The 22,212-nt window shown below is 42.8% G+C and overlaps 1 protein-coding gene across 1 annotated transcript in view; it reads left to right on the top strand.

Moving 5' to 3' along the window:
- The window catches only part of FAM65B (family with sequence similarity 65 member B), a 68,681-nt gene that overhangs the window by 21,166 nt on the left and 25,303 nt on the right, over nt 1-22,212 (top strand). Inside the window, exons 2-8 of the mRNA XM_017813222.1 lie at nt 12,697-12,823; nt 14,036-14,191; nt 14,833-14,911; nt 15,112-15,135; nt 16,239-16,292; nt 18,534-18,683; nt 19,636-19,699. Coding sequence (XP_017668711.1) covers nt 12,697-12,823; nt 14,036-14,191; nt 14,833-14,911; nt 15,112-15,135; nt 16,239-16,292; nt 18,534-18,683; nt 19,636-19,699 — 654 coding nt within the window. The remainder of the gene's footprint in view (nt 1-12,696; nt 12,824-14,035; nt 14,192-14,832; nt 14,912-15,111; nt 15,136-16,238; nt 16,293-18,533; nt 18,684-19,635; nt 19,700-22,212) is intronic.

The raw sequence follows: 22,212 nt of genomic DNA, 5'->3' as shown, positions 1-22,212 counted from the left end.
ACTGTGCAGGCTCGAAGGGTTAATGACCTTTCCGAAATCTTCGCTCGCGAAGACTGGCCATTATATATTATTATATAACATTAGGAAAAAGGCCTCTTCCATAATTAAGCAACTTGACATGCTCTGTTGGTGTTTAACTTTAAAATGTTTGGTTTTAAAACTTTAATTGTGGTACAGAAGTAGGGTCGGATGTTACAGCTTTGTGTAATAATATCCCTGCAAGTAGCCTTTGGCAAGGAGTCCCCCTGGGTATGGACACACCTTTTTCTCTGCTCATCCCTGCAGGCATCGCTGGATCATGGTATCGACAGCTATCCTTGTGCACTTTCCCGACCATACAGGCACATCAGTGGGTGATGATGCTGTTGAAAAGATGCCAATGCTCAATTAAGTGTATAATGTGTCGTCCTGCATGACTGACTGCCCTTTCCTTGTCGTTCAGTACATCCGCAAAATAGTGTTAGCTCAAAGGAGGACTTGAGTTTTCACACAGATTTGATTGTGGGATAGGAAGCAATTGGCTCTGAGGCGCTCTTTGATCCATGAGGCTTTTTTCCCTGAATTCAGCGTGACATTTACAGGCCACATCTACTTAGATATACACAAAATCCTATGAATAAGAATAGATGTCTGCTAAAGTAAACAGAAATGAATGTTTATGTTATTAGATGTTCAGATTAATAAAGCCAAGAGCTGGAAATGCTCACTGAGTCATCTGTGCTTCACAAAACCGAACCAAAGCTATATTAAAAATGCTAAGACTCAGCTGAGGGTAGAGAATAATCAGCTTAAAATTCTGCCTGCATATACTAAGATTTGCTTTCTTTGAAATCAGAGGGAGACATTGGCATCACCTCCCCAGATGGCAGCTGGACCACAAAGCCTTGTTTCCATCATGCAGGTGCTGAATTGGAAGTGCTTGCAATACATTTGATTTCCATACTCTATGCTGACAACATAAGCTCCCTGAAGGGATGGCTCTTCATCTGCAGTTATCCAGCAAGAGGTTGCTTTCCCTCCTATTCTTTCCTAGCTCTACCCTTAAAAAGAAAATCTTCCTTACTGGTAGAGAAGGTGGCAGCAGTGGATCCAGTGTAACAGCTCCTATGTTAAACTGAACACTGTATGCAGGATTTCTCCAGCCACTGTATTTCTTGCAGCATGTCATGCTACCACCAGGTGAGGAAGATAGTTGGCAAAACAACAAAATAGTCTCCCATCCTCATGACAATCCATGATATCCTCCTTTTCCTGTACCCTGAACGTTGGTCCATTAGTGACTTGGAAAATGCAGAGATCTCAACAGAGAAGGAAAGGAAGGGCAATGGAGGCCAAGGGTCTCTCCTATAAGCTTTTCCTTAGCCTGTGATGGCCCTGGTAAGTCTTTCTTTTAAATGGCAGACTGTGAATTAATAGGGATGTACCAAGATGTGCTGCCTTAATTTGTGCAATGAAAAATTACCCAGGATAATTACCTTGTAGTTCAGTGACAATTAATGCTGTCAGATCTGTTCAATTCATGCTCTGTTTGTTGGTAATGTCTCTGTGTCTAGAAGACTCAAATGGTGACTAATCCTGTAGCAAGGCTGGAGCGTATGACATTTTAAACTCAAGATTTCTTTTTTTTTAATGTCCACTACAGATTAAATTTACCAGTTTAACCTGACTAGATCTACGTACCATAGATTTAAAAGTTTCATCAGGTTTTCATTGCCTTTGGCTGTGACAGTAAATAACAGGCATTTGGGAATGTTCTTGGAAAGTAATGGCAACAGGCAAAGACCAGCCTGTGTCTGTGGCATTAAAATCCCCTGTCCTTCAAAAGAGGAAAGCACACCAAGACGGCTTTGGGAATGGTCCTTGGTCCATGCTGCTTCCCAAAATATGCACAGTAGTTGTGTGAGAGAGCGCGAACTGGCCCAAGACAAATCTGTGCCAGTGACTGCTCAGTGTAACCTCCTTTGTCCCAAGGAGCAGAAAGCTCTTGCAGAGTCAGAAGAGAATAGTTTTTCTGTACTGAGAAACTTAGAGTCATGGAATGGTTTGGGTCAGAAGGGACCTTTAGAGGCCATCTCGTTCCAACCCCACCCCTGTCATGGGTGGGGACACCTTCCAATAGACCAGGTTGCTCAAAGGCCAATCCAAGTCAACCTTCAATGTTTCCAGTAATGGGGCACCTACAGCCTCTCTGCTGTAGATGTTCCAGTGTTTCAATACCCTTGTAAAAACCTTCTTCCTTGTATCTAGTCTAAATTTACCCTCTTCTAAAAACATTGCCTCTTGTCCTATCGCTACAGGCCCCGCTAAGAAGTTTGACCCCGTTTGTCTTACAAGCCCCCTTCAAGTACAGAAAGGCTCCAATCAAGTCTCCTTGTAGCCTTCTCTTCTTCAGCTGAACAATCCCAACTCTCTGAGCCTGTCTTTGTAGAAGTGCTCCATCCCTCTGATCATCTTTGTGGTTCTCCTCAGGACTTGTTCCAATAGATTCAGGACTTGTTCCAATAGGTTCATGTCTTTCCTGTGCTGAAGGCTCCTAGACACAGGCACAATACTTGATGTGGGGTCTCACCAGAGTGGAGTAGAGGGGCAGAACTGTGTCCCTTGACCTGTTGACCACACTGCCTTTGATGCAGCCCAGGGTACAGTTGGCTTTCTGGGCTGCAAGTGCACATTTTCAAGTCATCTTGAGAGGTTCTGAAATGAAATGTGGTTTCAGAAAGCGGTGGCAAGGAGAGCAATTCTCCCTAAATTCTAGATATTTTTTTCAAGTGGTTCCTGTAAGCACTTGTGTGTCTGTAAAGCTGTCCTGCTTCTTTTGTGCTGGTGGGCTGCAACTGCTTGGTGTAAGAAAACAGTGGGAGATAGGGCTGGAATAGCTGTGCCTTTTAAACATCTGCACGTAGCAATCACCTTTTTGGTTTTGCTGAGCTGCCCCATTGGTCATCAAATCTCTTCTCCAGTACCAATGTCATTAACAAAGCTTTTTCAAGAGGGACTGTCTCCCTAGCATAGATTTCCCTTATCCCTTTATCCTCTTTCAGATGCTTCTTACAGATCCTTTAATGATTCTGGCCTGAGAAGATGGTGTTTTGGGGGAAGTTTAGGCAGTTTGGTGGTATTAGATGCGTACTCTTATCTCCTGTACCTTCAAGAGTTTTTAAAGCTTAAAATGCTGTAGCCAAAAGAATAATAACCTCTGCCATAACTTTAAATAAATTTTGCTAAAAGTCATATATGTAAGAAGAGTCAGGTTTTGAATTTAAATGAACTGAAGCCAAGAAAGAAGAGAGTTGCATCAGAGCACACGGTCTCTCTGGGTTGAGCATGGACAGTGTTCAACCAGCTACTTGATGTACTAGAAGAGAGCTTCAGACGTGTGCTATAGCCAAATATAAATTAAGTAACTCAGGACTTTTATGGCAATGCTCTTGAAATGGTCACACTTGTATGGTGTAAAAAAGATTAAATGAATCTGTTTCTGCAATGCTTGTCCAGCTTTTAAGATCTTCTGTCCTAAGACATGTAACGGTGTATCTTCAACTATATTTTGTGAGCATTGTGTCATTATGACACACTTTGAAATAGAATGATCACATAAACATCCAGGGAGTTTTAAGTCACCCTAATCCTACATACTTAAGTAGGAGCAGCAAAGCATTTTTATCTCATTAGCGACTGAAAGGATTGGACAACAATGATGTTTTACTTTCCTTTCAGGGATGAAAAGCCTGTCTTACTTGTTTAATTTAGCTCACTCATGCTTATATTAGAGCGCACCTGGAGTGGATACCAAGTACAGCTACAGTGTCTCTGCCTTGGCTGAAGCAAAACAAATAATCTCTAGAGCAGCCCACTGGTTGCCCAAATCATCCTGCATGCGTTTACTTTGATGCATTTACTTTGCTGCAGATGCAAAGAGATGGTATCCTTAGCTTGCTGTCCTTGCCCATGCTGCTACAATCTGCGTTAAATGAGGTTGTAAGCAGCAAAAATATTGGTGTGAAGTAATTAAAGGAAGAAGCACTCTTAAGGACGATTTTCTGTTAAATGCTGCTGGGTCATTACTTTTCTCTCCTGCCACTGGGAAGATTTTTATGTTCGTTCCTTACACAGTCCGAGAAAGTGAAGCCACTCTGCTGCTTATACTTGACACGCAAATTTAGGTCACTGCTCAGTCATCACGGATTTTGCCAGAGGACTCCCACAGGAGTTGCATCTGTTGGCATCAGGGCTGACTTACCCGCTTGTGCTCAGATGTTACTCATGGGCTTGCCCAGACATTATTGTTGGTCAGTAAAGTACAAGGGAGACCACCAGCAGCACTCATGGGTTCCTAGTCGTCCCCTAATGTTAATGCTTGCAAAAGTGGGCAATAGGTTTGCCGCTCTTTGTGACATGAGAAATTAAAATTCTACCCAATGTATGTGGTCAACCAGGCAGTGTTTAGTGGCATATGTCAAAAGAGGCAGAGAAGTAGCCAGGCTATTGCTAGATGGATGTTTCCACAGCCCGTTTTGCATCCTGCTAGTCTTTATACTGCTCACAAGATTGCTCCTTGTAGGTTATCTCCTAATATAGGGGTAGATAACAGAGCAGCACAAAGCCTTCCACCTTTACTGCTGTGTAGCACTGCTGAAATGAGAGCATGATTAATTGTGTGCACAGGTCACTTGTGCTGAACTGCTTGTTAGAGATTTTGTGCAAGGTGGATTTAAAGCATGAGAAGATTGTTGTCAGTTGGGTTTCAGAAGTGCTTTTTCTTTAGATTATTTGCCAGCACTTGAATGACAGTGGGACTTTGTTTTTAATTAAATCTTACATTGACATAAAGAGTTATCGATGATGAGTAGAATTAGAGATGACTTCTAGTCAAAGATAATTCCGCATACTGGGGTGGGTTTGAAATTAATGAATGTCAAATCTAATTAGATGGTCAGATTCTGATCCCTCAGCCACACTCGTATGTACTGTTATAGACCAAATTTTGCTTATTTGCACTAATTCCAGCTGAATATGATTGCTCTGTGTCTCCAGTGCTCCGGTGTCTCCAGTACGGGAGCAGCATTAGTGGGGGTTCCACGTGGGTTCCTGCACACACTCGCCCCAGCCATCTGCATGAAACAAATCTTGGAACTGAAAAAAAAAAAGGAGGTCAGCTGCCATGAACCCATCTGTTGTGTGCAGGAGCCATTTAGAATCAAATTTATTTTCCTTGGGTTTATTACAGTGAAATAACTCATTTGCATTTCCTTAGGTTTCCGGCACATGCTCTACCAAGGGGAAGGAGCAGTGTAGGTCTTTCTCTGAGGAGAGCTTAAGGGGAGGAAAAGGCAGTTTGTGGCTCCCCTGGCAACAAAAATGGGGAAACGGGGCATGTGCTGAGAGTTCTGGTAAAGGAGTAGCTGTAAAAAGGGGAGGAAAAAAGCTAACCATGGTATGAGACAAAAAGGGTGCTGCTTTCACCTTAGCTGCTGCCAATCCTTATTTCTGCGTTCTAGTGAGGTGATGAGAATTGGAGCCAAAGGCATGTTTTGCAGTAAAAAATAAAAGAGGAAGTTAAAAGTCCCCACACTGACTTTGGCACCTAGACTAGTGTGAAAGATGACTTACTGAATTTATGGAGCTATGTTGCACTGAGAGCATAAGGTATCAGGCCCTATAGATTTACAGCCTCGTATATTTTACCATTTTGCTCTTGACCTGTATTGTTAGATTTTTTTCTTACTCTTACTATTGGTTTTTGGTTTATGTACATCATCTAGTTTGGATAGGAGGAGCAGAACAAACAACACGAGCTATTCCAGATGGTAGACAATTTGCGTTTCTGCTCAGGATGTCTAGTGATGAGCTAGCAAATACTGTAGCATTTGAGTTGAAAATGTCCTTACCTGCAACATTTAAAATGTTCTTATAGAAATGAGACCATAAAGTACAAGTGTTGCTATTAGTATCAAGTTTTGGGAAAAATATTATTTGAAACAAAAGCTAAAATTTGAAATACTAACATTTTCTAGCTAACATTTTCATTTATTAGAAACAGGTAATAAGCACCTTGTGCTCACTGGCAGACATTTCTGCATGAAAAACCAAAGCTCACAGCTTTGTGCTCAAGAAGAGCTTTAAAAGATGCATGAGTTGCATAAACATTTCTTTGTGAATTGTAAAAACTAAATCCACCCAAACTGAAGGTATTAAAATATGGCTAATAAAACAATCACTGCAGGTGTCACTGATGGAGATAAAGTCATCAGTGAAAAACGCATGCAAGCCTGCAGAGAGATCCTGCTGGATAGCCAGTGCCGAGGCTTGGATGTCCATGATGGGGGAAGAGACCTGCCTCAGCAAAGACAGGATGAGCTGCAGTGGGCTAAACTAAGATTCTTGTTGCTACAAGAGGTAGGTCAGAAGTTTGCCTCCTTGTGCTGGGGCAGGAATACATGGCTGCCAATGGCTTTGATGCCCACCCAAGCATGTCCCAGGGTGGGCACATCTCCCATTTGAAGGAGAAGGATTGGCTGTATCTCCTCTGTGCAGTACTGCTCTCCTCAGCCGTGCTGGTAAGCCCACGTGGCACACTAAAATTAACATCTGAAGCTCACAGATCTGCTGGCCTTTCACCGGCTGATATAGACTTGGGAAGTGTTCTTGTCGGTATAGCCATATGCTACTCTTTAGGAATATCTCTTAGCCTTGGACTTTGATGGAACAAATGCACATGATTTTATTCTGGTAACCAAGAATAGTTCTTCAGATGGAGCTCACGTGTTTGTACAACTCTGGCAAATGCTACCCTGCACAAAGAAGAAGCAGCCCAATCACTAGGAGAATAAAAAATGCCGTGAAAGTCATAATTTGTGTAATCAAATGACCAACAGAAAACACCTTTCTACAGGTGCTTCCAGGAGATCCCATCCCACAGAAATGTTCCTGACACATACAGAAATTATGAGCCCAGTTACTAATGCCTAAAAGCTTTTGTCCTGAAAATGCAAAAACTCCTGTACAAGAATTAAATTTCTTGTGCAAGTATTTATAATGCTCCTGAGTGCCCTTACCTGCATATTGTCAAATTTTTATATTAAAAAACTTCCAAGAATGTCTACATTCTCATCCAAGATGCATACCTCTGTACCTTCTAGGAGCCTAGGGAACATGGAAACCATAAATTCCAGGTGGTTATTTGGGCTACTGGCCATGCTGGCCTCATATTGCCAAGGTGATTCAACTGAATCAGAAGGAAGGAGTTGGAAAATAAATAATAAAAACGACTAGACTTTAGACTACAAAAGCAAGCGACACCAGCTGAAGGTGCACTGAATAAGCTTAGCATTGAACGGAACTGGCACAATTTTAGACTTGAATTGTGCTCTTTGGGTTTATGAGTGCAAAGCAGAAAGAATTAGTTGTCTGGGAGGACATGACTTCTAGGGTATAATTGGTTTCTTCCCTTATTTAGGTTATTCTTTAGGAAATGCATGCTCCTAAATGTCATCTTATTGCATTTAAGAGTTATTACCTTTGTAGGCTGGCCAGTCAGCCCAATAAGCAGAAGCTAGACCTTGGCACAAATGATGATATCTCCTTTTGTTAGTCTAGAAGATATCAGCTCATTTGTCAGACATACCCTGGGTTTGCAGATAAGAAATGTTCCTAGCATGCAAAACACCATCAGTTGACTTCTGCAGCCATCCACTCACATTAATTAGTGGACCCTCTCAGTTTCCCTTAAGCTAAATAATTATCACCAATTTTTTATGGACGGAAGAATCAACATACCATCTAACTGAAGGAATTACAGCTTCTTGGATACAGAATGGACCTTGAACCATGAAAATAGGAAAATATTATCAAGGATCCTTTCAGTCATTGAGACCTACCCCACATTCTCATTTAATCAAGGATTATGTATAATCCCCAAGTGTCCTCGAAGCCTTTATTCCTTGAACCCTCAGCTGCAGACAGCTCCCTAACAACCTACAGCAAGCCCTAGACCCATAACTGTAGCTGGGGGGAGGGAGGGAGCAGGAAGAATCAAGAGCATCATCACCACTAGTATATTGCAGCTTTGTATGATTGCTAGTGCCTGTCTAGCAAAACCAACTTCCTCTCATTCATGTGGTGAACAAAAAATATCTTTGCTAGATTGGTCTTGGGGGAAAAAGCAAATAGAAAGGGACTGGACAGAAAGTCAGTCTAGATTTAGCAAATGTGTTTCTGATGGAATTTTCCTTCTCTCAGCTTAGTTCAAAGTCCGCACTGTTTATCAAATATTTCAGCATTGTGGGAGGTAGAGTTCTGTGCTGAGGGTGATGAAGAGAGGGCAGCTCTGTGGAAGTGATGGGCCTGATGGTCCCATCCCCTCTAATTAGCTCAGGCTCAGCTGTTTCCCTGTTTCCAGACTGAAAGGAGAGCTGAGAGAGGGGACTTTTATTTCCTCAGGGACAGAGACATCATCAATTATCTGCCATTCCCTGCTGCAAGCTGTCAGTGAATAGGGCAGAAGAGAACTGATAGGATTTCACCTTATCCCTTGACTCACTGATGGGCTCATCATTCAACTGCCATGCACTTAGCACGAGCAGTGCTAATTACATTAATTATACTTTTACACAGGGCCTGCTTATATTAGCAATAAGGAGACTGGTGTCTTTTTAAAATGTAGCATCACTGGTTCATTAGCTACATAGATTTAAAAGTGTAAGAATACTCATTGCATCCACTGCTGAAGTGGATCTCAAATCTCAAAAGCATTTAATACCATTTTAGATGTGCAACATGCTTTATATTGAGAGCAAAATTTATACCGTATCTAGAAAACAGTAGCATTATATCATGTAACTGCTAAATGTAGACTTAGAAACTTGATCTCTGCGTTGGCATACCACCAAAATCCCTTAGTAGTGTTCAGCTGTGGGGATACCAGTCAGGTCAGTTCAGCTGTGGGTAAGTCCTTGTGGGCCGAGCCTTACTGAAATTATACTAGCAACTACATCCATGCATGTAATCAGGATAAAACTATTATTAAATTCAGAGGTAGGTTTATTTAGTCAATAGCACAGAGCCCCGTGAATGGTTTAAGAAGCAGGAAAATAAATCTCCCTCAACAAAGTATATCACAACAATGTGACCAATACTCATCACTCAAAGTGTATTTGCTGGATGTAGGTATCATAAATAACTCATCAATGCTGTGCCCACGTGCAGCCATTGTCTACATGAATCTGGGCTGAGGGGCTGCTGCTGCATGGCAGAGTCAGTGCAATTTTGTGAGGTTGGTTGGAAATATCTGAGATGTCAGCAATATAAGTTTAAATCTTAAGAACAGATTGGTTTTGTACAATAGAGTTAATATCTAATCTGACCAATGGAAAATAACTGAACAGAACTGGGTGATTTCATCAGTTCTGACTCTGTTACCTCCTTTTATATCAGTTTTGTTCTGTACAGAAATTAAACATACATTATTCACCAAGGTTATGTATAATATATAGGGAGAGGCCACAAGCCTATCTGGGCTCTTAGTTCTGACCATTTTATGCAAAAGCAAAGCAAAACTAGCTCCAGGCAGGTCTTTAATTTGCATTTGAATTGCACTTCTTGAACATTTCTTTCTGGTATTTTGAGGAAAGTCTTAGCTACTAAAGCCTTGCAAAGCCATTTGAGTGCTTGAGCAAAATAAAGAAAATAAATAAGTGCATTCCTTTTCAAAAATTATTTATTTTTTAAGTTTTCCCAAAGGAAAAGAAAACCGAAACAGTTCAGTTGTGTATGCACACAGTCACACATGGACACTAAGATTTTGTTGAGTGAAATACATTCATCTTCTGTTCACTTTAATACAGAAGAGACTCATCCTGCACAAGATGTTAGAATTTTGACAACAGTTTTGAATCTAAAGTAATTACGTTTTATAGTTAATGCAGTCATGATTAGCACCCAAGTTCAAGTTTTGTTTTATTCCTCTTATTTTTTAAAGAATGGATGATGTTCATGCAGTTAAATCTCCTCTGACCGTCAGTGTTGTTTAGCTTCTACCCTCATAGGTCTCCAGATGCTGTCAGGGGGGGTGTGTGTTAATCATCCTGTCAAGCCATGCAAGTGCTGAACACTTGCAAGGGATTTTCTGCTCCTTGGTTCTCTGGACCTGACTTTTAATGCAAATCCTTGTGTGTAAGTGGGAATGTACAGATTGCAGCCTGACTATCTTAAGGTTATTTGCAAAACCAAAGGGAAATTGCTGCACAGACCCTCAGAAGACTGTGATCATGTTATTTCTGCTGTGTCTCTCAGGAGCTGGTTCTCAGTGGAGTTCGAGCTGTTAGGCATGAGCTGGCACAAGGAGACCCCGTGCCATCTACAGGGACATGAGGTTTGACCCTGGAAGCTGAAAAATGCCTTCGGGCAAGTGCTGTGCCAGATATCAGCAAGCCTGAGCAGAGCTCAGTCCTGCAGAGGTGTGCTGAGAACCTTACAGAGCTAGGGCTGAGTGTAGGGCCAGATGTGGGCTCTCATTGACCAGACACAAGTATCTCCAGCTGTGGCTGCAGCATGTTTATCCCTGTGTGAGTTAGCCAAAGCACATCCTCACTGCGGTTTCTTCTGAACTTCTGAGGAGCAGCTGCTCCTGAGCTTCTCTGGCTCCCACTCTCTCCCCGGTCTCTCCTGCCTGTGGATTTCCGCCCAATACATGTGCTTGTGGTCCTGGTCTGCCTGAGAGGGACTTCTCTGTCCCAAGGGTTTATCCCTGCTGTGGTTAAACTGAGCCCTGAGCTGGATGGGCTGTATCCAGGCTAGGCCGGTGACATGAATGGTGGAGTACTGTTATCTGCTGACCATAGTGGAGGAGAAAACTGCCCTTGACTGCACACCCAGGTGATATCTCTGAGGCTGTCCGGGGTGGCAGCCCTTGCTTCCGAAACAGAAAGATATGTGCTAGTTTGGTTGTGCAATGGAGAAAACATCTCAATAGCAGTAGCACTGGCAATGCTGAGACTGGAAGTGTTCCTGGCAGAGCTCTTGCAGAAATATTCCTGACAAAGGCAATGCAGTCTCCTCCACAGAGAAGCAGTAGCTCTCCATGGCACATATCGCCACCTCAAAGAGTATTTGCCCAGCTCAATGCTGCATATTAAATATAACTCATCTGTGCACAATGTTTTCCCACGTATTTGCTTTCTGCAGTGAGTGTTTGCCATGCAAGCACCACGTAGCTCTGGTGCTTATCTTTAATAAATATGTTCCGTTGTGAAGGCTTACATTGCAAATTTGTGGCCTTCACAAGTGGCTTCTTTTTTGGACACTCCTCTGTGGGGATGAGAGGGTGGTTTAGACTCACTGTCACCTCATCAGCCCTGTAGGTCACAGTTTCACAGAACATCAGCTCTGTCTAACCCCCGCCACACTCTACTGCTTCGGCACCAGCTGTTGGAGTGAAATGAACTGGGGCCATGGGGCAGGCTGGGTCCAGCTTTTAAAATAGATGGAAAAAAACTATAAAAAGCCCCCTTTTTCATTTTCTGTCAGGTTATTTTTAAGCTGGCCTAGTTTCTCAGTCCATTTCACTGCATAATGGCGTCAGCAGCCGTGCTGACATCCCAGGAAGGATGGAGACGGTGAGAAGATGGGTCATGTGAGATTAGGGAGCCAGTGTCTGGCAGCACCCGCTGACCAGTGTCCTCTTCTCCACAAATCCCCCTTCCCCTCCTGTTCCCTACCCTGGTGCCTAGCCTCTGCTGGCCGTGGTACTCCTCACACTGATCAGTGAGGCCATTCCTCTTGCCAGAGAAGCACAAAAACAAGTCAGCAGAAAAATCAACTTAATTGTCTGCTGAGGGCAGAGACAAAGAAAACAGTGCATTAAGGATGAAAGGAAGAGGGAGGCATCCCCCTTCCCCTTGTGGTAGGTGATGGAGTTGCTGTGAGCCATAGCACTTTGCTATTTATTTGTGGGTGGATTGAAATCACCTTGCTTTGGTGCAGATTGTAAGATGGGCATTGGAAATGAGCACACACGCAGGGCTTCCTCTCTGCTGAGGCTCCACTGGACACATGAAATGCAGAGCATACAGTGCCTGGAGCTTATTTAGTCATCTCTCTTCCCAGTGGAGAGCATCCCTCTCTCATCACAGCACATCATGGCTGTGCATACAGCCACTGCATCTTCCTTCTCAGCAGCCAAGTGAGAACAGCCATGGGGAAGACAAGCAAGGATCAAAAGGTAGCTGCAGGATTTGATTCATGCTGAATGAACCCTGTTTTTTTTTTATTATACATTATCACACTTTGCAGTGATGGCGAGTGCCCCCTAAGAGCACTGCATGCCCCAAAATAACTTCCAGGACACCCTGATGTAGCAAATGGAGACGCTGGAGCTGGGGGTGAAGCATGCCAGGCATGGCAGAAATCAAGGGGTTATCACGCTGAAGTTGTTTCTAGTGCCACATCCAGACCCTCTTTGTGTCTCTGGCACATTTTCAATAGATGCTGTGCTGTAAGTCAGAATTAAAATAGGACCAATTTGTTTGGTCCCAATCAGGGATGATTTGGCGATTCAGAAAGATTCATGCCCTGGCTCCTCGCAGAACCTCGTGGGGTTCAGTTACTCCTCACCTTCCCTAATGGACACCAGGCTATCCCACGCTCACTGCCTGTCTCTTACTCTCCATCGTTACTGACATGCTTTCTGTTGTTTTTCAGGAATATCTTCCAGGCTCCCTGAAATCATGTCAATAGGATCACATTCATTCTCCCCAGGAGGTCCTAATGGGATTATTAGAAGCCAGTCCTTTGCTGGCTTCAGTGGGCTTCAGGAAAGACGGTCCAGGCAAGTGCTCTTTTTCTCTAAGGGGAATTTTGAAATCAGGCCCTAAGGGAGCCCTGGGGTTTAGGGGCTGAAGGTGGAAAAGAGGTGAGAGAGGACTTCTTTCTCTCTGACTTGCCAAATAAAGTGTCCTAAGCTTAAATGTCTCTATATATTGTTTGTATAACTAAGCTATTACCCTCTGCCTGAACTACAAGTGCCTGTTTGCCTCTCCACCATTAATGCAGGGCCTCCTCACACGCCTCAGAGCTGTGAGTGAATTTTAGAGAATCATTTTAACTTAACTAACTTAGGCAGTGATCTTTTCAACATGTGAAATGTGCAGGAACATGAAACACTTCCCACTGCCCCCAGTTTAAGACCGCTGCTACCTAAAAGACAGTTTTCTCCTTGCTGCGTTGCTATGAATTCAAAACAATGCTGTTTCCCTCAGCTTGGCTGTGGAGCCTTTACATGCACCACCCTTTAGTTAGACAGGACTTATGGCTTTGAGTCAGGCACCTGCCAAGTCATTCAATCCCTGATGCCCTCAGAGGCTGCTTTACAATTAATTTTAACTTGTGTAGTCTCCCAGTGCCAGACCATCACTTAGTAACTGAGGAGGAATGGTGGGCAAAGGGTTGCCTCCCATTGAGGGCCCAAGTAGTCATGGTTGTTAAATGCTGACCTACCCCCTAGTAAAGTCACCAAAGAGGCACCTACATGCAACACAAGTGTACTCCCTTTGCTATACAGAGCTACCTATGGTCCATACTGAAGATCAGTGGTCTGATACTATCCTCCAGAAGCGCTCTTAACCAAGTCCCAGTCTTTCTTAGGAGTCCACAGGCTTTACACCTGAGATTATCTGGGCTCCCCTTTCTTTTTAGCAGCTGGTTGTAGCTCAGCCCTCTCATGGCTTTGGCTAAGCAATGTGAGTTAGGGCAGGCACGGTATAAGGCAGAGAAATATCTGATGAGCCTCAGACTCAGCCTGGCATTTCCAGATGAGCATTTGTGTCTTGGAAAGGCAATGGGCACATTAAAAGCTGAGAGCGCATGTCCCAGGCTACTCAGACTCTTAAACGGTAAACAAATGCAGTCCTTTAACTGGCAGACACAGAAGCAGATTCCTTTCTGCTGGGAGATATAATATCAGAAGATTTCTTCAAGCTATGCTACTTTGAAATTTCTATGATTTATAGGGATTTCTTCCTCTTTGATGTTCATTTTGCAGGTGTAATTCCTTTATTGAAAATTCCTCTGCGCTCAAGAAGCCCCAAGCAAAGGTGAAGAAAATGCATAATTTGGGCCATAAGAACAGCACCACACCCAAAGAGCCCCAGCCTAAAAGGATGGAAGAGGTCTACCAAGCCTTGAAGAGTGGCCTGGAGTAAGAACCTTTACCCTGCTTGTTGATTGAAGCTTTCTGTGGCATTTTAGAGTCTGGAGAAGCATATCACAAGAACAGGAATCCTTCCTCATGGGAGAGGAACATACACCTCTTGAAGCCTGGATTGTAACACTTAGGATCTGAAATATTTGTATGGGAAGCAGGAATACAGGAGGCAGAATCCCATTTCCATTCACATTTCATGTAAAGCTCCCAAAGTCTGCGATTTCAACATTAGATTTTTTTTGCCCTCTGAATTTCCTAGCATCCTATCAAATGCTTATATCACCTTTGGGATAACATCCCAGATGATAACAGGGCTTTTATTAGCCAGATACAAGGGCAGTGACTGGAAGGCACCAGCCCATAAACTAAGCAACAGATTAGCTTACTTGAAACTGGTTGTTCAGTGTAAAGAAAACACCGAGCTCTTATACACAGTTAAATAAGTGGCTTCTATTTATTCCCAAAAAGGCAGCAGGGAGCTGCTTTTGAGACAGATCAATGTAAATGAGTTTTTGTCTGTAAACACATCCAGTGAGGAAAACCATTTGTTGGGAAGATTTTCTTTTAGGATGGTCATCAGCCAGCTTGGTATGTGCTGCAGAGCTCATACCTCCTTCTCTGGTTTGTGTTTGCAGTGAGTATCTGGAAGTTCACCAGACAGAGCTGGATAAGTTGACTACTCAGTTAAAAGACATGAAAAGAAACTCACGCCTGGTACGTGTCATGGTTTGTCATCGTGTAGATGCACAGTGACCTTCTTGAGGTGCTGGAGCAGCCAGGGGATGGGAGTGGGATATAGGGAATTTGTACTGGTTCTCTTCTAGCCATGGTCGTTTGTGATTTCTATTGACTGGCAAACATTACTTTTTTGTGATGTTGCAAAATTAATAACAGTTTCATGTTTTCTGTTGCAGGGAGTCCTGTATGATTTAGATAAGGTATGTTACTCCCTTTGACACTCATTTTGCAAGGAAACATTAGGAACCATACAGTGTACATAGCTGGCATGGCAAACCTCTGTCAGGCAGATCTACCAGCCATGCCAACTAACACTGTTGAGGGAGAAGTTACCTGGTTATTTGCACTTTCAAAGGAAGAAACCCTACTCCCCTTCTCTTCCCAGGGGCTCTGATATTGCCCAGTATCTCCACCAGCCAGCTGTGCTCACTAACCCGGCATCAAATGTACCCCATCGACCTTTTTCTGAGGACTGCTGGGTCAAACTGGCTCTGAAATGGGCACAGGAAAAGAGGCAGATCCTAGCCAGGGAAGGAAGGAAGTGGAGGAGTAAGACCTCCTATTTCTGTCATCTGATAGACTTTAAATCCATTGCCTTGTGCAACCTTGCCCAGCCAGCTCCAGGTGGATGGGGGCTGGCAAGGGCACACTGTGGGGCCTGGGGGCTGGGTCAGGCCCCAGTTAATTCCTGCTTCTGTCATTTCTGAGGAGGGAAAAATTGAAAATATTTTTTCCCTGTAGGAAAATTTGGGTGAGAGAAAAGGAAAATTTTCAAAAATATTTTTTCCCTGCAGGAAAATTTGGGTGAGAGAAAAGGAAAACTTTCAAAAATATTTCCTGAACAAGTCTGACTTTTTTTTTTTTTTTCAGTCAAAATGCCAAGCTTGGGTTTATGGTCAAAACCAGTTTGCTAAGGATGAGAATGGATTTTGAAATGCAGAACCTGATCAATTTTAATACAGGTTTTCAGAGTATTGAAAATATTATTTTTTAGGCTAAAAAAAAAGCTCTGATTTTTTAAATTTTCTTTTTTTTTTTTTTAATAAATAGAAAAACCTAGAGAAATCCCACCAAACTAAAACTCTTTTTTGTTTAAAAATATATGTTAGGTATAGAGGTCAGGGAGCTCCATTGTCTACAGCAGCTTAACAATAGTAAGGTGGGACAACTGATTCCAGACTCGTGGTCTGGTGCGTTTTAAGGAGGAGTTTCTCAGATCCATGGGGACTAGCTGATCTAGCCTGTCAGTGTCTTACTGATTTATTTAAATGTGCCTCACCATCAGCCTTTTTCTTTCTTTCAGCAAATCAAAGCAGTCGAAAGATACATGAGAAGGCTGGAGTTCCACATTAGCAAGGTAATGAGCTCTCCTATCATCTTGCTTCTGCATCTGTTCCTATGTTATTAGGAAAACAAACCCTTGGCCTCCTGCTACCCCTCTGCACTGAGGAGGCTGTCTTGACAAAACCTCTCCCAGATTTGGTATTTTTTCCATGATAGGCTGGTGGTTGGAGCCAAAGAAAGGGTTCCCACATGGTTTGTAAACCCCAAGGTCCAGCCATGCCCTGAGACACTCCTGCATGCTTTTAGCTACAGAGAGAATACAGGGTTGGAGACTTGCTGGGAAAAATCTATCTCACTGCATGCATATAGGTAGAAAGAGAGTTGCATCTGAAAGTAATTTAATTCAGCAGTTATCTCTAGCACACACAGCAGCTAGTTTGGATTTATTCCTGGATTCACTGCTAATGCTTTTGCTGCATGGTTTGGGGCCCACATCCATTTGAATATATCGGTGAGAATATTCGGTAGAGGTACTCATGATTTACACTAATATGTTTTAAAGCTGGACAAAATCCATGGCGTGTATTCTCTTATTATAAACATACCTGCTAGCAATTAGTTACTTTTCTGAGCCTGACAAAGGAATGAATTATTTTTGACAGATGAAATATCTTTTGAGAGTCATTTGAAAAGCGTTTGCACAGCTTGAAGTGCTCCAATTATGACAACCTATCCAAACCTTTTCACTTCAGTCTTCTCTTACTCTTGGAGCCGAAAATAAAAATATAAATCATAAGGTGATAGACTAAAATTTTGTTCCCCAAGCCACCTACTCTCTTGCTGGCAACATGAATGGCAAAAATTAGTACTTGAAGAACATTTCCATTCAAGTCCTTCCCACTCCAGCCCCTGCTCAGAGCTAATGGTTTCTCAGCTTATAATAAGACTGAAAAGCTCCAAACACAAGAGGTAATGCTGGTCAGCATTACTCAAGCTTGCTGAGTACATTAGTTCACTTTCTGTAACCCACAGCAACAGAGACAAAAGGAACCGAGCTGTGTGCTATTAAAGCTTATAGGCTTGGGCAGATGAAGAAATGTCTTTCTTTCTAATGATAGAGATGATCTTTTTTAGCAGTATGTTTTCAAGGCCACAGGAATGCCTTCTGTCCTCTACCTGCTGCTGCTCTGTAGAGGAAGGAAAGTGAGGAGAATGGGATGCACAGGAGCAGATCCCACATATTTGGAGAGCAGATGAGCCTGTCCTAGCCATGCTCACATGGGTGGGAGCAGGATATCAATCCCAGGCTAATGCTCCACTCTGATGGCGGAAGTAAATACCAAGTGATAGCTATTTATAGTAGCTGTTTTTAGCTTGCTGACTTGCAAGAGAAATAAGAGTGGGTATGACTGCAGAACTTTTTATAACTTCAAAATGGCAAAATACTATGTGTGCCTCCATTACCTTCTGCTGAACTCTTTCACTTTGCAAAGCATTCCCTGTTTTGGTTAGGGTGCCCTCAAGTCAGAGGCTTCAGCCACTGGGTATCCAAGATTGCCTTGTAAAAATCAACCTAAGGCTTTGAAGCCATCAGGAAGACAAGTCCTGTTCCAAACAAATCAGCAACAACACTTTTGTTAGTGGTTAAGCAGGCTTGGAAAATGGGATTTGGAACATGTCTGGATTGTCACATCAGGTCCATCTCTAATGCAGCAACACAAAGTCATAGACTGATGAAGCCAAGGTGCTGGATTTCACAGGGAGAAATGCTGCTATAAAAATCCACTACTGAACAGAAGCATCACGGGGCACAGGGTGATCTCTTGATGTCAGAGATAACAAGGGAAAAAGGTTATTTTGGGTAAAAAAATATCATCTTGTTTTAGCAGGGACATTAGAAGCAGAAAAAAGAGACAGCTTCTTCCATTCCTGTCCTTCTCCTCACCCTAATATTTGAGAAGCTTGCTTGCACGCCTGCTGTCCCGTACAATTGTACAGGAAGCACAATTGTACTCTACCGGAGTGGGAGATGGGGAGTAGCAATACTTAAAGGCATGCAGGGCAAGCAGGTGAATTGCTGGCAACATCTACTGTTGCTGTATTGAGACTTTTGCAGTGGAAGTTATTTTCATCTTGTGTTTCTTTCACATAGACTGAAACAGTATTACACCTTCATTTCCTCAGCCCCTCCATTGGATCTAACGGTTTGGCTGAGTTTCCTTTTAATGCAAATTACTTCATTGCATTGGCTTTATTTTGCTGGGTTTTATGCTTCTTTTTTTTTTTTTAAATGCACTTTCCTTGTTCCCGCTAGGTGGATGAGCTTTATGAAGCCTATTGTATCCAAAAGCGTCTCTGTGATGGTGCCAGCAAAATGAAGCAAGCCTTTGCGATGTCTCCTGCCAGCAAAGCAGCTCGAGAGAGTTTAACAGAAATCAACAGGAGCTACAAGGAGTACACAGAGGTACATCCTCATCAGTTTATTCTTTTTACTCTCACAGTGTTTGAAAGCCATGGGAACTTCGTCACTGATTTCAGGGAGAGTTTCATCCACGTAGAAGAATTAAAAGCAAAGCAAGTAAAGAAGAATAATTACTATTCGTTTGTCTTCAGGTGAATACATGATGACTTACAAAGAAAGGTTACATGGGCCTGAAGAGTTGCTTGAAATAACAGTTTATGCTCTATGAGCACTGGGTTATACCCGGGAACTGCAGCACAAGAACAAAAGCGTAAATCTGCGCCAAACCCACTTACACTCCAACCAGCTCCTTCCCACCCGCAGATTTAGGGATGGACTGAAACCCATGTGTATACAGACATGTGCTGCATCCTACCTGTTTTACTTGCTGTGATCAAGATTTATTTTATTAAACAGGCAGGAGATTAACAACAGGACAACAGTCTAATAGTGTTGCAAACATCCCACGCTGTCAATGCTGTCACGCTGTGACAACCTTCCAAAATCTGAAGGAAAAACTGGAAAGGGTCCGATACCCGTCTCCCATAGTCTTTTTTCTTAATGTAGTCCATATTTCTTGAGAGATTAAATCGTGCTGGGAGCCAGTTTGGCATGGAGCTGCTGCTGGCACATGTCCTAGCTGGAGAGGGCCAGGACAATGACCAGGTTATGCTCCAAGGGCCACAGCTTCCCTCTGCCAACAGGAGGATTAGTATGCAGCAGCAGAAGAGCACGGGATTGTATTCAGTGTCAGTGCAAGCAAGCACAGCTCAGCTGCCATTTTTAGGGTCAGACCTAGCTAAACAGCAAAGATAGCTTTGAGATTGATTTTATTGCAGAATATCTTTCATTTGTATAACAAAATCTATCCTTCCAAATAGACCTTAAAAAAGGAAAAAAAAAAAAAGGCCCAAAGAGAGTTTGTCTGACCTCACTGTTCTCCTATCCAACACAGAACATGTGTACCATAGAAGCAGAGCTGGAAAATCTATTGGGCGAATTTTGCATCAAGATGAAAGGTAAATGCCTTTTCAACTTCCCCTTCTTTCCCCATAAGCAGTAGCAGTTGCTGCATATTTGTGAGAGTATCAACACATGCTGTATGACATGTGTTTATGACAGATGTGGTTTCCCCTGCACACATCCATTGCTGAGACTTCAAACCCCCAACTTATGCCCTTGTCCACTGGAAAGGATCACAGAAACAGGAACACCAAAGCCTACAAAGAGACTTTCTGATATGCTGCTGCTTGTTTTCTATGCTAATTGCCTCCCACTCCTCCCAACAGCCAAAGCAATTCAGTTTCGAAGGCTGATGTACTTTTTGCCTCTATTTCAGTAATCCTTTAAGAAGATGACTGAGAAATTCCATGAAATTCCATGAAGCTGAAGTTCAGAATACTTTCTTAATTTGACATCAGCTGTTTCTAAGTCCTTTACTTTTGCTAATTGTGACTAATATTATTTTCAACCAAATGTAAAAAAACCAGAAAGCTGGGGGTAGTTTACCTGGGTAACTCAGTGCTGGCATTTACCTTTCCATTTTATTCCTTGTCTTTATGACAGGAGATTTTATGGGTTTGAATACAATGGAATCAGTTCTACCTGAAGCCTCAGTGGATCATCGGGTATTGCTAATGCTGTTATCCCTTTAAGACTCAATGTCTTAAAGAAGAGATTGTGGGGAGATATCTTTTTTGGATCTTCAATCACTGGCATGAAAATAGTTCTGTAAAACAAAACCAGCATCTAAATATTCATGAACTCTTAATTCTTCACTTGAAATCTTACCATTTAAAACATCCACAGTACTGCTGGTGGAGCTTTTAGAGCTCACAAATGTCATACAGGGTTTTGATTCTGCCTGCCTTGTCACAGTTGTGTCCCATGGTTGCACTGCATAAGATTAAGATTAATCTTAGATTAAGTTAAAATAGCTACTCTGTGCTCTTATGTTAGAGAAGACAAATGCAGCAGCTGTTGGAGTTTCTCCTAGCTCCATCCCTCAGGTTTTAAAGCCCCCCCCACTCTTCAGTGCTGAAAAGGCAGTCAAAGACACATAGATGTAAAGTTACAAGATGGACACGCAAAAACTGAGCCAGATATTTCTGTAAAGAAACCCAAAGCAGAACCACAGCATGGGCATGCTGAAGGAAACGCAATGTCATGGAATGTATAAAGGGAATTGCATCAGGTCAGGTCCCTTGGAGCATTTCTTTATTTTCTATAAATGCAATGCACAGTTCCTGATAGCAGGATATGTTGCAGAAAGTGCCACAGTGTCATAAATGGCTGGGCTGAAGAGGTCTTGCCCCTTCTCTTTTGTATGCCCAAGTCCTCCAGCAAAACTCAAGGGCTCTCTAGAAGGCAGGTACTGCACTCATGTGGGGGAGCAGAGCACAAACCACAAACAGCAGCTGCTTCTGAACACAGTTTGCACAGCATAAAGAAGCCCAAATTAGAAAACAGCAAAGAGAAATGGCATATCATTAAGTATTCTCTAATTAGGGCATCTAAGATTTCTATCTAGATAGTTTTCCCTAGGAATAGGAATTCAGTAGGACAATCGACCCATTCCTATTGTTAAGGCTCACAACAGCTCTCGCACAAAACCCTGCAGATCACACAGCAAGTTTCCCCCTTAAGTTATACTGCAGCATATCCAGCTAACTTTAGGATCTAATTTAAAATCAAAGCATTCCTCTCCCCACAGCTTATCTGTTCCTAGCCATTCCAGTGAAAGTTATTTTTATTTTGTGCCCTCTGTCACTTACACTGAAAGCAAGCCAACCTACACAGTGCTGTCAGGAAGCAGGGGAGCTGCACTGTGTTTTTATGACTGATATTCAAAGAAAAAAAAAGCCTAATCATTTTTCAAAATTAAGATAATAAACTTGCCAGCAGGCTTGGATTACTGGTCAGGATTAATTGGTTATTGAAATTAAACAGGGAAACCCAATGTGGAAATTCCTGTATGGAATCAGATGTCCTGTTGTGATGTACAGGAAAGCACCCCTGTACATGTAAGAAGTGCCCCTATACCTGTTTGAAGTACCAGGACAGCAGAAGGTGGAATGCCCATCCTGTTTCACACAGGAAGAGCAGTATGCTGGCCTGACACATGAAGGGCTCTGTAACAGGGAGCCCAGCACCAGCAACCCCAGTGCATGAGTCCAGCATCCTGCACACCAGCAGAGCATGAACGGCAGGTGGCCCTGTCACCTTTTCACAGCCACATACTGGCCCTGTCCCCTAATTACTTATGCTGACACACTGGGGAGCTATCTCCCATTCTGTCTGCATTTACAAGCCCAGTGCTTTTACAAAGGTATTATATTTGAAAGTGTATGATAGGGCCATTGGTTCCTAATATTTGTTTACTCCCCATAAGCCATTCAGTCACCAAAAAGCTGTTATCTGTGAAAGTACTTATCCCCTGTTGTTAAGTCAGCACTAAGCCCCCTCTTCATCAGTCTGAAAGTATTTGGCCTGGTTGGGCCAGTCACTTTTCAAGACCTCGACTTCAGAGAAC

This window comes from Lepidothrix coronata, unplaced genomic scaffold, assembly GCF_001604755.1.
Source record: "Lepidothrix coronata isolate B3197 unplaced genomic scaffold, Lepidothrix_coronata-1.0 Scaffold40, whole genome shotgun sequence".
Lineage (NCBI taxonomy): Eukaryota > Metazoa > Chordata > Aves > Passeriformes > Pipridae > Lepidothrix > Lepidothrix coronata.
This window is presented reverse-complemented; position numbering and strand designations above follow the sequence as displayed.